Source organism: Anabrus simplex, chromosome 1 (assembly GCF_040414725.1).
Source record: "Anabrus simplex isolate iqAnaSimp1 chromosome 1, ASM4041472v1, whole genome shotgun sequence".
Taxonomy (NCBI): Eukaryota; Metazoa; Arthropoda; class Insecta; order Orthoptera; family Tettigoniidae; genus Anabrus; species Anabrus simplex.
In genome coordinates this window covers 267,469,382-267,484,089 of record NC_090265.1, presented here as the reverse complement: position 1 = coordinate 267,484,089, position 14,708 = coordinate 267,469,382, and the positions used below count along the sequence as shown (strand labels likewise).

Sequence of the window (14,708 nt, the reverse complement as noted above, 5' to 3'; positions counted from 1 at the left end):
CATAATTATGTTCTGTGCTTAGTTTTTGCAGGCAATCAACATCATTTATGTTGACAATTTGGCTGTAGTGAGAATTGATGGTATAATGGGTTCTTGGTTTGAGATAACTGCTGAGGTTAGATAAGGCTGTAATTTTTCACCCTTATTGTTCACATGGATGGGTCTTTAAAGTATAAAATGACAGGATTGAGTTCCCACAGGTTGTTAAATCATAAAGCCCATGTCGATAACTTGATCTTTGTTGGAAACTGTGTCGAAAGTAGACAGTAGCTGCCTCTGTGGATCAGCGGTAGAGTGTCGGCCTCCGGATCCCAAGATAGCGGGTTCAAACCCGGCAGAGGTAGTCGGATTTTTGAAGGGCGGAAAAAAAGTCCATTCGACACTCCATGTCATACGATGTCGGCATGTAAAAGATCTCTGGTAACACATTTGGTGTTTACCCGACAAAATTCATTAAATCTCAGCCATAGACACCCAAGAGAGTTTCGGTTCACTCGGTCTGCCACCTAGTGGGGGCCTAGAGTAAAACGCAACGTCGAAGTTGACGAGCAGACAGCCAGGTGGCGTCAAATTGAAATGTCTGCACACGGTAACTGAGGCCATACGATTATTATTATTATTATTATTATTATTATTATTATTATTATTATTATTATTGTTATTGTTATTGTTATTATTATTATTGTTATTATTATTATTATTATTATTATTATTATTATTATTATTATTATTATTATTATTATTATTATTACTACTTCAAAAGAAGTGCTGCAAATATAATAAAACTAAAATTATATTTGTATGAAAGGTACGTAGGAGGATTGAATTTCAGTAGGGAATACAAAATTGGACAGGTGAATTATTTCAAGAACTTAGGGCATGTATTCTCCCAAGTTTGTTCAATAGTAGGAGAAATCTAATCAAGGTGTAACAAAGCTAATGCAGTTGTTATCATAGAAAGAAGTGAGCTCTCGGACAAAATTATCTTTATATTGCTCAGTTTTCCTTTTCTGAGACACTGTATTTACTTTAATCGTATAGATTGTTAGTATTATGGTATTGCCACTCTCAAAGGCATTTTATTCCTGCTGCCAGGTTCTTAGCAGTCTGCTCCTAACATGGAGACACACTTCTGGCAGCCACTCCTAACCTGGAGAAACAGATACCACCTGATGAAATGCCTTTGCTGTCGGGATGAGTCTCTTAAAGTTTGAGGATCCCTCCTCTTCCTGGAAGGCAGTGGATTCCTTCCATATTAAACCCGGAAGGATAGCTTGCCTTCTCTGCCAGCTCTGCCATACTGAAGATTTGTTTTCCGCCTTTGTTGCAATTTAGGTTTCCACATGTATCACTGAGCACGGAGCCATATATTGTGGGACTGTGTTCCTGTCAGAATATAACCCCTGCTGTTTCAGTACAGTACTGTTGCCACAAGCACCATGAGGACGTGACTTGTGAGAATTATCCATGTGGACTCCGAAACCTTTTGTCTCTAATATCCTATAGACCCAGTTAAGACTATCTAATCCCAGTCCCCATAATTATATATAGAGAGAGCAGAAACCTGGTTGAAGGCAGAAAGAGATGAGAGCCAAATACAGGCAGCAAAAATGAAATTCTTGAGAAGTATGGTGCAGAAAACAAGGAGAGAAAGTGAGGAATGAGAAAATGCAGGAAAAAAATTAAAGTGGAAAAGTTAAATATTAAAATAAAGAAGCAGGCTTAGTTGGTTTGGACATGTTAAAAAGGATGAGTGATGAAAGAATGTCAAAACAGAATTATGGAAAGGGAAATGAATGAATAAACAAGCAGAGAATGAATGACCTTAGTCTAAAACAGCATAAGAGACAGTGTTGGGTAGGGAGTGGTGGAATGATAGAAGAAAATGGAGAGGAACAATATTTGCTTCTACTTGGCCATAGCTGGAGAATGGAAATTGGTTATAATGGTGATGATTGCTGTGTTTTCAGACTGACTTTGCTATGCAAGAGAGAAAGCTGGATGGATTAAGGACATTTTATTCATAAACAGGAAGTAACAGACATGTAAGTAATAACAATGATATACAGGTGGGAACAATGGCAAGAGGGCACTTACAATAAGAAGATAAAGGCTAAGTTAGGATTTAATGAATGAAGTTGTATGAATGAACTGGCTTTGGTGGTAGGGTCATTTGATGTGAGGGGGGGAGGATAGCTTATGTAGCAGAATAACGCATTTGGCCTGGTCTCCTAACAGCGCTTGAAGTTTGAATGCCAGTAAATTGATACTGTAGCATCCTATAATCCAGTGTCTATACCAGTTCCTTCTGCCTATGTATTTGTCAAAGCATATATTTGTTTAATGTGATGTGGTTAGCTGAGGTGTTCATGAATTCTTTAAAAGCCAGTGTATACCACATGTCATTAGACTTCAAGGTATTTATTTCCCTGATTCTTTGTCTGCTTCTTACTGTGGTACACATGCTGTGTGGACGTGGCCAGTCTGCACCGTAGACTAAAACTTCAAAGTACCATTTCCCTCACCTTACGAGATGACAGTCAGCAGACCTCGTTATCCGTTTTATGAGGGATAGTGGCCTGTTTTATTGTGTATAAAAGTGAGTTTTAAATTTGCTTTTAATTTTATTTTATTGTTAACTAAGTTTTATTTTGATGAGTGTTTTAGTTTGTTTTGTATATTTTAATGTGTTTATAACTTTTAACTTGAATGATATGTATGATCAGACTTCAGGCCAATGCCTTATTCTATCTTAATCTATTTTCTCTATAATTTTATAAGAAAATAAGGTATTGCAAATTAGATCCACTAATTATTTTAAATTCGTAATCATTTTTCATCATCCTTTTTTTTTTTCTTTTTTTTCATATTCTAGTCAGTGGATTCATTTTAAAATTTTCATTATCATTAAATTTTGTTCCACCTCGTACCATTAGGAGCTAATGGCCTCTGTTAGGCCCCTTTAAACAACAATCATCATCATCATCTCTGTCTGCTTATGTCCTTATTTGTTCAATATTACATATATTTAATAGTTTGTTCTATATCTTTCCATGTCACAAAGTTCATGATCATCTTGAACCATCTCCAGTTGCCTGGGTGTGGTAAATGAACCCACTTCATCTCATTCTGTCCTTGTACCACTCTTCTTCCACTAACTTGTCCCTGTCACAACCTCTAAGCAGTATGTTGTTCTTGACTAGACCTACCCATTTCGTGGCCTTCCCATGGGTTATCTTTCTTTTATTTTTCTGTCAAATTCCTTCTTTGCAGTTTTGCTGGCATCCTCTTAATGTAACCAAACCACTTCAGTCTTGATACCTGGATCTTATTAAGGAGTGAATCATCTATTCCTACTTATTCTCTAATCTTCTCATTCCTGATCTTGTCTTTCTTGGTTTTGTGAATTATAGTGCTGAGGAAACTGAGTGGAAAGACCGAAGAAAGTGGAGAGGAACCATATTTGCCCCTACCCGGCTACAGCTGGATAAAGGGAAATGATGATGATGATGATGAACATGATGATGATGATGATGATGAGTGCTGAGAAACTTCATTTCAGCTGCCTGGAGTTTAAAATTCTTTCTGTTGGTCATTGTTGAGGTTTTGAGACTATGCATGAATCTGTGGTGTACAATAGGACTAGTACAATGAATGTCATTTTTGTTTTTATAGGTATTTGATCATCCCACAGCAGATATCTTATTTGGTGCCGTATTAATTTGATTGTTTACCTCATATTTTGGTAGGTTGTCGTTTGTTAGATTGCTGCCCATGTACTTGAAATCTGGGATGCTGTCAACCTTGGCTTCATTTAGCAATACTTCTATTACAGAACAACTTTCATGTGCCTTATTGCCTTCTTTTGTTACATACATACATACATACATACATACATACGTACATACATACATACTTCATTATAGACTGTTATGCCGTTCAGCATTCATTCTGCAAGCCTCTGTGAATTTCACTGTCACAATCCTCTGTCTGTAACTAGTTCTGTAGCCTTGTTTAGTTCTGTATCTCTAAATCATTAGAAACTGAGTCTAACCATTGTCATCTTTGTCTCCTATTCCTCTTACCCTCCATAACAGAGTCCATTATTCTCCTAGGTAACCTGTCCTCCTCCATTCGCCTCACTTGACCCCACCACCGAAGCCAGTTTACGGATACAGCTCCATCCATACAGTTCATTCCTAACTTAACCTTCATCTCCCCATTTCAAGTACCTTCCTGCCACTGCTCCCACATACTTGTACCAGCAATCATTCTTGCTACTTTCATGTCTGTTACTTCTAGTTTATAAGTAAGATATCCTTAGTCCACCCAACTTTCATACCTGTAAAGCAAAGTTGGTCTGAATAGACATATGTAAAGATAGTTTTGTCCTGGAGGTGACTTCCTTCTTACAGAGTACTCTTGATCGCAACTGCAAGCTCAGTACAATAGCTTTACTGCACCTTGATTTAATCTCATTTACTATCCTAGGATAACACACATCCTAAATATTTGAAATTATGGTATCTACCTGTTCCAGCTTTTAATCCCCAACTTGACATTCAATTCTCTTGAATTTCGTGCCTACTGACATCAATTTGGTCTTAGAAAGGCTATGTTTCATACCATACTCATTGCACCTATTTTTATGTTCCAAGATATTAGACTGCAGGGTTTCGGCACAATCTGCCATTAAGACAGTCGTCAGCATAGGCCAGACTGCTTACTACATTTTCACTTAACTGAATCCCTCCCTGCCAGTTAATACCTTTCAGCAAATTGTTGTTTATGGTTTACATGGATAAAGGTGAAAGATTACAGCCTTGTCTATCCCTGTAAGTACCTTGAACCTAAAACTCATTCTACCATAAATTCTCACTGCAGCCTAGTTATCAACATAAATGCATTTAATTTTAATAATCTACACTTAATCCCATAGTCCCCCCAGCACGGCAAACATCTTTTCCCTCAGTACTCTGTCATACCTTCTTTAGATCTATGAAACATAAACATAACTGTCTATTCTTCTCGTAGCATTTTTCAGTTACCTGGCGCTTGCTGAAAATCTAATCCTGACAGCCCCTCTGTGATCTGAAACCACACTGGTTTTCATCAAACTTCCTCTCAACCACTGATTGCACCCTCCCTTCCAAGTTGCCAGTGAATGCCTTGCCTGATATACTGATCAGCAAGATACCTTGATAGTTGTTGCAATCCTTCCTGTTCTCTTACTTATAGATAGGTGCAATTGCTGCTTTTGTCCAATCAGAAGGTACCTTACTAACACTCCATGCTAATCTTATTATTGTACGAAGCCATTTCATCCCTGCCTTCCCACGTACTTCACCATTTCAGGTCTAATTTCATCTATTCCTGCTGCTTTATCAATGTCCTCCTCACGAGCTTGGTGGTTCGCGATGTCACCAGGAAGATTTCCTTTTACGTTGAGAAGGAAAGAAAGCGCTTCTCTTAGATGTCAGAACTAGCCGCCATCTTTGTCTACCTCAGCGTCATATAGCAGTGCTGGATTTAACTCCACTTTTCTTTGTATGTGTACTCCACTTTTCTTTGTTGTATGTCTATTCTCTGTGTATGTTTTGAACTTAATAAAAATAATAGCTCCATTGTTTTTATGCTGGAAGTAAATGTGTGTTTTTGCTATTTCATTTTCATCAAGAAGATTTTTCAAAATATTCCTTCCACCTGTCCAGCTATTCCCTGGGTTCTATTATGAGTTCACATGATTTACTCAAAACACTATTCATTTCCATTATCTCTCCCTTCCTAAGATTCTTTATTAGGCCTACTGTCTAGAAAAGTTTCCCAGCTGCCTGACCTAGTCTTTCCAGGTTATTCTTGCAATTTACAATAATTATCTCTTCAAGATTTTTATACCGGATTTCTACTCTTCAGTAGAGCATATTGTTTATTATCCTTAAAACGGGGTAAAATCATTGCTTCCTTGAACCCAATTACATAGCATGGTATTAGCACAGAAATCCAATGGGAATGCAATTTTTAATTGCTATGAGAACTCCTAAAATATAGATACCATCTAATTCATGAACCATTAAATCATTGATACTTATTTATCTATCGTATGATGCATGCATGTACATATATATATATAGGTTTAGGATAAATGTGCGTAGTCACAAGTCCGTACAACACTACAACTCGAGGTCTAGTTTTTTGGCCCAAGCAACTGCTTCATCTGATGTACGGTGAATGTCCATTAACATTCCTTTGAAAATTCAAATTTGGCAGTCGGCAACAATGTGGTGGATTGACTGAGAAGGGGCACCACAATCACAATTTGTAGAGTTAGTCCAACCCCATTTGCACAATAGATAACATCATCTGCCTTGTCCACTTATCAGATTGATGCTTCTCCATTGTTGCCTTGGAAGATCAAATCCTTGTACACATTTAGAAGGGTTCTCAACTAGATGTTTGTTAACTACTGATGACTGATCCCACTGGGCTCTCCATAAACTGTTAGCATGAAAAGATGATCTTTCAAGATAGTTTGCTGTACACCAGGGTGGTTTTCTTGATTTCAGTTATTCATGTTCAGTGTTTGTAATATCTTGATGGATGGGTAATTGGGCTAACTGCTGAATGTTTTTCCATACCTTTAGGAGAGCTTCTGATCATCTTAGGGCTGGAGGTGGAATGTTGCTGAGAACAGGAAGCCATAGCATGTTCGTGTTCCAAATGCATCCCATGATTATGTGCATTGCCTGATTGAGTTGTACATCAATCTTCTTAGTGTGAACACTATTGATCCAGGAGGGGCAGCAGTATTCAGCAACAGAATATGATAAGGCTATTGCTGTTGATCTTAGAACATGAGTTGGCTCCCCATGATGTACCAGCAAGTTTCTGAAGAACATTATTTCTAGTTTTAACTTTAGCAGCTTCATTTGAGAGATGTTGCTTGAAAGTCAAAGTTCTATCGAGTGTTATTCCCAAGTATCTTGGTGTACTGCAGAACGGCAACACTTGACCTCTGAATCTGATTGTTGGTTTGTAATTAGACTGTCTGTTGCGTAAGTGGAATGTAGATAAAACTGTTTCTTGAAGATTTAGGTGCAGGTAACATTTCTTGAAGTATACATCCAAGGCTTCCAGATCAGTGGCTAAAGTAGTTTCAGCATCATAAAAGTTGGAGCACTGAGTCACCAAACAAATGTAATCAGCATAAATGAATTTTTTGTAGATGTGTCTGGGAAGTCGTATATGTACAGACTGAAAAGAAAGGGAGCCACGACTGATCCTTGAGGTAAACCATTGTTTAATTTAAACACTCTACTTCTGTCATTATCAGCGTAGATCTAGAAGTACCTATTGCTAAGCATATTGCTAAGAAAGGCCATAAGTTTACGTCATGGGATAACACTCGAAAATTTTAGGAGGAGTCCTTCTGGCCAGACAGTATCTTAGGCAACTGATAGATCCAGAAAGGCAGCTATGCTCACCGATTTTCTCTCATGTCTATTTTCGAAATACGTGGCTAGAGACAGTACTTGATCTTTACAACTTCTTCCAGACCGAAATCCTCCTTGCTCTGTAGGAATGTAGCTATTGATTGTTTCATAAATTCTGTTGTAGATCAGATGCTCAAGGAGTTTATATGTGATGCTCAGAAGTGCTATTGGACGGTAGTATTCCACTTTAGTTGGATCCTTATTTGGTTTCAGTATGGCTATTATTTTTGTTTTCTTCATCAAAGGTGGGGTATTTCTGGTTTGCAGAATATTAGAGAAGTTAGTTAACCATTTTATTGTGGCTGGTCCACAATGAGCCAAAAATTCAGCATAAATTCCATCAAATCCGGCAGCTTTCCCAAGTTTCATACTTTTGATTGCAGCTTTAGTTTCCTCTTCTTTGAATGTAGTAGAGAATTCAGAAAACTGCGGCGCTGCTCTTTTCTTGATGTTCAACTATAATTTGATAACCTTTTGTGTTCTTAGAAACCGATATTAGATGATTAGCAAAATCATTCAGATGGCTGTTTTTTATCTTTTAGTTGCAGGGTTTGAAGAGTTCAATTTCCTAGTTATAGTCCAGGCCTTCCTGCAAAAATGAGTGTAATCTAGGGATTCTACTGTTTCGTGCCAGATCCTTCTTTGACTCTCATTCAAGGATTGGAGGAGACCAGCTGCATTGTTGGAATTAGGATGTTCTTCATATTCTCTTAGTAGTTCCTCACTCTCCAAACTCCAGCCAGGGATATACTCCTTACAATATCATCTAGGGATGCATCGTCTAACTGCACCTTTTATAACCCCTACAAATCTGCTGTAGTTGTAGTATGTAGGTTTGATCCATCTTATATTGGAGTCTATTTGCTTTGTAAATGCAGTCCAGTTGGCTTTCTTGAAGTTTCACCTCGGTTTACTATGTGACCGAACAACAGGTATAGACATCCCAACCTCCAAGAGAACAGGCCTGTGTTCACTGTGGGAAATCGTTGAGCACTGTACGTCGAACTTAATTGTGTTAAATATAAAGCTGATTTGTGAAACAAAGATAAGGAGTTCAGCCTCGAGACCAGCAAGCTGATTGAAAGGTAGGCAGTTCTTTAGCATCAAAAATTAGATTCAGATTTTCAGTTTCCCTCCAGTCCACAAGAACTTCACCATTAGGGTCATCTTTGTTATATCCCCAATGATGATGATGATGATGATGATGATGATGATGATGACTGTTGAAATCACTGAGATATATAGTAGGAAACTGCAGAAAAGGTATAGGAGGATTAGACCAAGTAGTATCTGGTGGCTTGTACACATTAACTATTGTCAAGTTTTCAATGTTAACTGTAGTAGTAAAAATGTCATTTTCAAAGTGTACTGATAGTAATTGGTAATTTGTTATATAATTCCTGACATAAGTTTAATGATAGACGCTATCAATTTAAAGCCTGGAATTTTCCCCCTACTCTGTATCTGTAGTTTGTCTACTGTGTTTGTTTCTTGAAACACGATGACGTCAACTGCATATTTCAGTGCAATCCTGGAAAGATACATTTCTCTCAACTAATCCCTTCGATATTCAATTGACAAATGCGCAGCGATGATCCAGTTCTACGAACTTGAGGGTCCTAAAAAAGACCCCACATCTCCTTGTTTGCTCTTTGACCGAGAGGTCGTTTCCGACAGTTCGGTCTCATCTTATCACTGTTGCCTTCTTTGCACCATCCGGGGGACATGTGTAGGGCAGAGTGGTGGTTGAACCTACAGACATGAAGCAACGTAGACCCCCAGTCATTGATATAAAAATGTGGATGCAGTTTTAGTCATAAAAATTATTTGCAAATTTTTAGTACACATGATTATGATAGTTATTTTAACGGGCTTAACTCTAGATCATTGGCCCCTTTTTAGAACAGACATCTTTTATGTTAAATAATTTGTATCATTATATAACATATTTTCTTGTGTTATATAGAACTACCAACTGTTGCTGTGGACCTTATTGTGCTGGCATTGGCAGATGAAACGGCCAAAACGGTTACTCTTGCACTTCAGATGAAGTCCAGTTACTGTGCTGCTGCTACATGGGCTAATGAGAACCGGGCACCTGTTCTTGCCTTGGATCCACCTCCAGATGGTACCCCTGGAGTAGATACTAAGTTCTCTTTGGTTCCATTCCTACCTCTTGCCCATAGTCCAGAAAATGGCAAGTTGTACTTGTGTAATGTGGCCTGTCCACAACAGGTTTTCAAAGATTTAGGAATAAAGTATACATCTCCTTTTGGACCAAAGTTTGTTATTCCTCTCCATCCAAATGATACATGAAAGGAGTGTGTATTAGGAAGTCGCAGACCATCAGTACAATTCTACACATTGAGTAACATACATACTTAAAATACAGAAGCTTTTTGCATAGTATGTTCAAATATATATTAGAGTTTACATTGAAAAGGATTTTTTCTACAAGCTTAGCATAATCAACTTTAATTTCACTCTTTCATACGTTTTATCCCGTATTAGCATTGTTAGTTAAGAAATACAGTAATAGATATTCCTAGTTGTTTTCGAGTTCTGCTTCATAAAGTTGAGTTTCTGAATAATTTTCCAGAGATCAATCATCTCTAAGTAACAATGACATTTTATGGTCCTAGCAGTAGTATCATTAGAATTTTAAGTTTTGAGTCTCCAATTATTAACGACGAATTTCTAATGGAATATTGTTTTGATTTTCTAGTCTTTTAGCTATTATCATGATCAGCTGTACTATTCACTCCTCTACTTCATTTCACAACATAGTCTTCAAAGGTATTCCTTATTGTAAAAAAAAAAAAACAGTTATGTTACAAAGTCTTCTTCGGTATTTATTTTCGTTATGATTTAAATCAAATAGGATAATATCCAAAAAAGACAGAGAGGACCTGAAGTAAAGAACGTAGTGGTCACCAAAAATGAGAGGTAGGGTGCCTCTTCATGATGCCATGAAAGCAGTTAAAGGGAACTGGTATTAATGATTTCTGTATAAACGGCTACACTTATAATATTAAGACAGGATTTCTCTGATGAATCAAATTAATAATTTTGTATAGTTGATACAGAGAAAGGCAAACCTAATTCACTTGGGAATTCACAGGCTGGAGCAGGTCCCATATGACTTGCAACACACACACAGCCTCTCCAAGGAGAGCCATAACTTGATGCGCTGGTGAAATATATTTGACTGCGTACAGAACTGAAGATTTTGTCCTACTGAACTTCACACCATAGCCCAACTTTTTGATTGTGTAATGGAACTTGATGAATTGCATGTGGATTTTCCCTCATTATTTCTTGGGAAGTTCCTGTACCTAGCCTGGCAGTCATATGGGACCTTCTACAGCCTCCAAATTCCCTGGTGAATTAGGTTTTCCTTACCCTGTACCCTGATTATCTTCAACTGTACACCAGAACACGCCTTGTAAATGGTTAAAAGTTGTGATTTAGATAATGTACTTTAAATATACATTCACATAAATTTGTTGGGACCTAGTCTGACAGACATGCTTTTTTTCCTTGTTCCCTTCAAAGTTGTTAATTGGAAACCCACTATTTTTGTATCCAGAGCATTGATACTTAATATAAAGTTAATTCTAATATTATTGAAGGAAAAGGAGTGTGTTTTTTCTCATCTGCATGAGTAATAGTACAAACTTGTTATAATGGATTATCAGATTAAGATCTAGAATTTATGAATGGAATGAGTTTCTTTTTTAAATCCCTCTTCAATAATTTGCCATGGTATGAATGTGTTATTGACATTAAGTATGGATAGGAGACAGTGTCTGGGTAGTATGTATACAGAGAAGCATATTTTTGTACTATTATTATAGAAAAGAACATTCATACCAAAGAAAATGTCGGTTATTTTCTTGTATAAGATGGTGGGATTTTTTTCTGACTGGTTTCATAGGATTCTAGATCTTGGAGTAGTTGTTTCTAGAATAAACATTTTAATAGGAACTACTTAAAACTACAGGATATTGATAGTGTTATATTCATAACATCGTCCCAACAGTTTCCTCAAAATACGCTTTTTTAATAATGTGCGTAGGTGCATAGGATGATATAGGTTACATTTCAGAAAAGGTTGTCTGCTCATACCTTTCCTTTTGCACTTCTCATGTGTCTTATTTGTTGTCTTCCTCGTAATGTTGTCTTGTTTATTTATTATTTTGGATGACCAACTTTCAGTCATTCATTTTGTAATGCTCTTGTGTGTTTAAATACATTTGTGATATACTGGTTGCAATAAATTTTTAGATTTAAGTAGGAGAACAAAATTTTTTTGAATGCCATATTTAAATTTGTGGCAAAATGTGACTCAAATTTGCAAATAATGTTATTTGATGATAAACATAATTTCCTATGTTGAGTTAATTTAATATTCTGTAATGTTAATAGCTTGTAATGTTTATTAATCATATAGTCGTGAGGTGAAATGGAGAAAAATTCTAACAGAAATGGACAAATGAACTGTTCCCATTTGTATTAAAATAGAACTAATAAGAACTGGAAACTTTTCTATTATCTTTATTATTATTATTATTATTATTATTATTATTATTATTATTATTATTATTATTATTATTATTTATTATCAAAACATTTTAAAGTTTATTTTAGCTTGGAGATAAAAAAATGTTAGATCTGTTCTTCAGCAAACCACTTGTCATACTATTCTATCTCATATCTAGACTATTTGTACTATAAATACTTGTTTTATTTCACTTTTGATTGGCCACTTCAGCAGGGTTCCGCTGCTTGGTTTTGATACTGTAAAGGGTAATCGTTGTCTACATTAGATAATAACAAATCTCTTTGCTGTTGGTTTTGATTATCCTTGTTTTTATGAAATTAGTTTTACGTTTTCTCTTTGATTTAAGAAATTATAGGCCTATGAAAACAGTAAATTTTAGTAGCCCATAATAATCATTCATTTCCCTCGTGCAGATCCTACTGGGTTGGGATGTTTATGGCACCTTTCCATCATTGTTCCTTCTTAACTGTGTTCCAATCCAGGTTTCGTATAATTATACTCTTCTTGATCGTTTTCAACCACTTTAGTCTTTGTCTCCCTCTTGCCCTCCCTTCTCCTACCTGGATCTCCATAGTCTGCCTCGGCATCTTTCCCTCTTCCATCCTCTTAACATGTCCGAACCATCTAATTTTATCCCTCTCCATTCTGTCATAAAGCTTTTCCACTCCAATTTCCTTCCTGATGTCCTCATTTCGTACTTTGCCCTTTCATATCGTTCCTATCAAACTTCCAAAAATTGCATTTCACTGGACTGGAATTTATTCTCCTGTCATTTTGTCAGTGTCCAGGTCTCCACTGTATATATCTGTACTAGCTGATGTACCCGTGCTTCGCTACGGAATTCTACATTGTATACAGAATTGTAGGTTAGGTAGAGTGCACATTGTGAACAAGACTATTAAATTGCATAGCTCTTAACATTACCCTGGAAACGTGACAGAGAAATTACCAAACGTCTTTTCTCATATGAAGACTGTGTTTGGGAATTTTCATTGTAATGGTAGGCCCACTTGCCTACCATCAGTCACAATCAGGTTGGGAAATTGCAATAAATGGCAGACACTCACTCTCCACCTGCCTTTTTACATCCTCAGAAAGACTATCTTAGTGGTTTTCCCAACTGAAATGAGCATAGGTCATTACAATGACATTAGTAGCAATGGCGCGAGTAAAAGCAATGATTTCACATTAATTACTCGATCAAATGGAAAACCACACATTTACTCACTTTTAACGAACAGTACTACGCTGCCGATCTAACAGTCCAAAGTTCCACAGCTGGAATGAACAGCCCGCGGACAGCCATGATCCGTGAACACTCGGTCTTTTTTCAGAGGGCAGGGGGGTGTTGAATAGTGGAGAGTCCCAGGGCAAAAACTATGCCCTTTTACTAATGTGTTTCCTAGGAGTACCCGATGAGTTGGAAAATCTCAATTCACTACACTGGCGGCGGAAAAATCTGACTTGGAGGCAATTTTTTCCTCCAAGCCAGAGGAGAAACCCCATCTTCACTGCTAATTTGGAATAAATTGAATGTAGAATTTAATAAAAGTGAAGAGGAAGAAGCTCTTTTTAAGAAACGGCTATTTTCAGGGTCGAATTTTCAGTTATTTAGTGAATTGTGGTGCTATAATTTGGAGTACGCCTAAATTGTAATTCTAGAGCAGGTCATACTACTACTGCTGCTGCTGCTGCTGCTGCTGCTGCTGCTGCTGCTAAATGAGCCTCTGCCTTAAAAGTGCACACTGTTCATTCAAAACAGCGCGTCAGAGTAGGGATCGAATAACTGGAATACTATGATGAACCAGAGGAACGACATGCTAAAGAGGCAAGTTTTCTAACTCGCCAGCTATTTCCTGCCAATATTCAGTCAGGCTGTTATACTTGGTACGCAGCAGTAATCTCATCTGTCGGAGTTGAGCGGCGGCATAAGAGACAAAGAACATCACCCCAAACAATGGTCAACGTAATGTTATTGTTGATCAGTGTTATGCGGTTTCAATATTGTAGGCCTTCACATTTAGTTTTCTTTCGACTCTGAAACCACTCTCATCACAGTTGGTGCGGTAAAATTGAATAAAACATAAATGATCGGAAACTATTCTCTATAACTTTTGTTATGTACCTAGTACTTTTCGATAGGACCAATAACATAAGTATTTAAAAATAAATTTTAGGCACCTTCCTCTAAACTACAACTTCATACAGGGCAAATAAAATTGTTTGTAACTTAGACTGTAGTTTCTTATTCCCTGACTCTATATACCGACTTTCATTAAATTCTGTTAACCCATTTTCTCGTGGCTCGGCATTTATATGGACTTGGCAACAAAAATACAAATTCATGAATATCTGTATTATCAAAGACTGTACGGTAACAATGTATGGCATAAATGATTGGAAATTTAATTCTATAGAACTTTAGTTATGTAGTATTTATCGATAGGACCACTAATATTATAATTATTTGAGAATTCAATTTTAGGCCTTCCCGTAAACTATCATTTCACTCAGCGTGAGTAAAATGATTTATAGACTAGATTGTAGTGGCTCATTCCCCGACTGCACGTACTGATTTTCATTAAATTCTCTTCAGCCGTTTTCTTGTGATGCGTGTACATACATACATACATACATACATACATACAGACAGA

General features: G+C 36.9%; 1 protein-coding gene across 2 annotated transcripts in view; it reads left to right on the top strand.

The window, feature by feature from the left end:
* Edc3 (Enhancer of mRNA-decapping protein 3) overlaps positions 1-13,130 on the top strand; it is a 110,855-nt gene extending 97,725 nt beyond the window's left edge. For both annotated transcript variants that reach the window (XM_067159534.2, XM_067159526.2), the window contains exon 8: positions 9,457-13,130. In XM_067159534.2, coding sequence (XP_067015635.1) covers positions 9,457-9,806 — 350 coding nt within the window. In that variant the 3' untranslated portion in view covers positions 9,807-13,130. The remainder of the gene's footprint in view (positions 1-9,456) is intronic.
* The last annotated feature ends 1,578 nt before the right edge of the window (positions 13,131-14,708 follow it).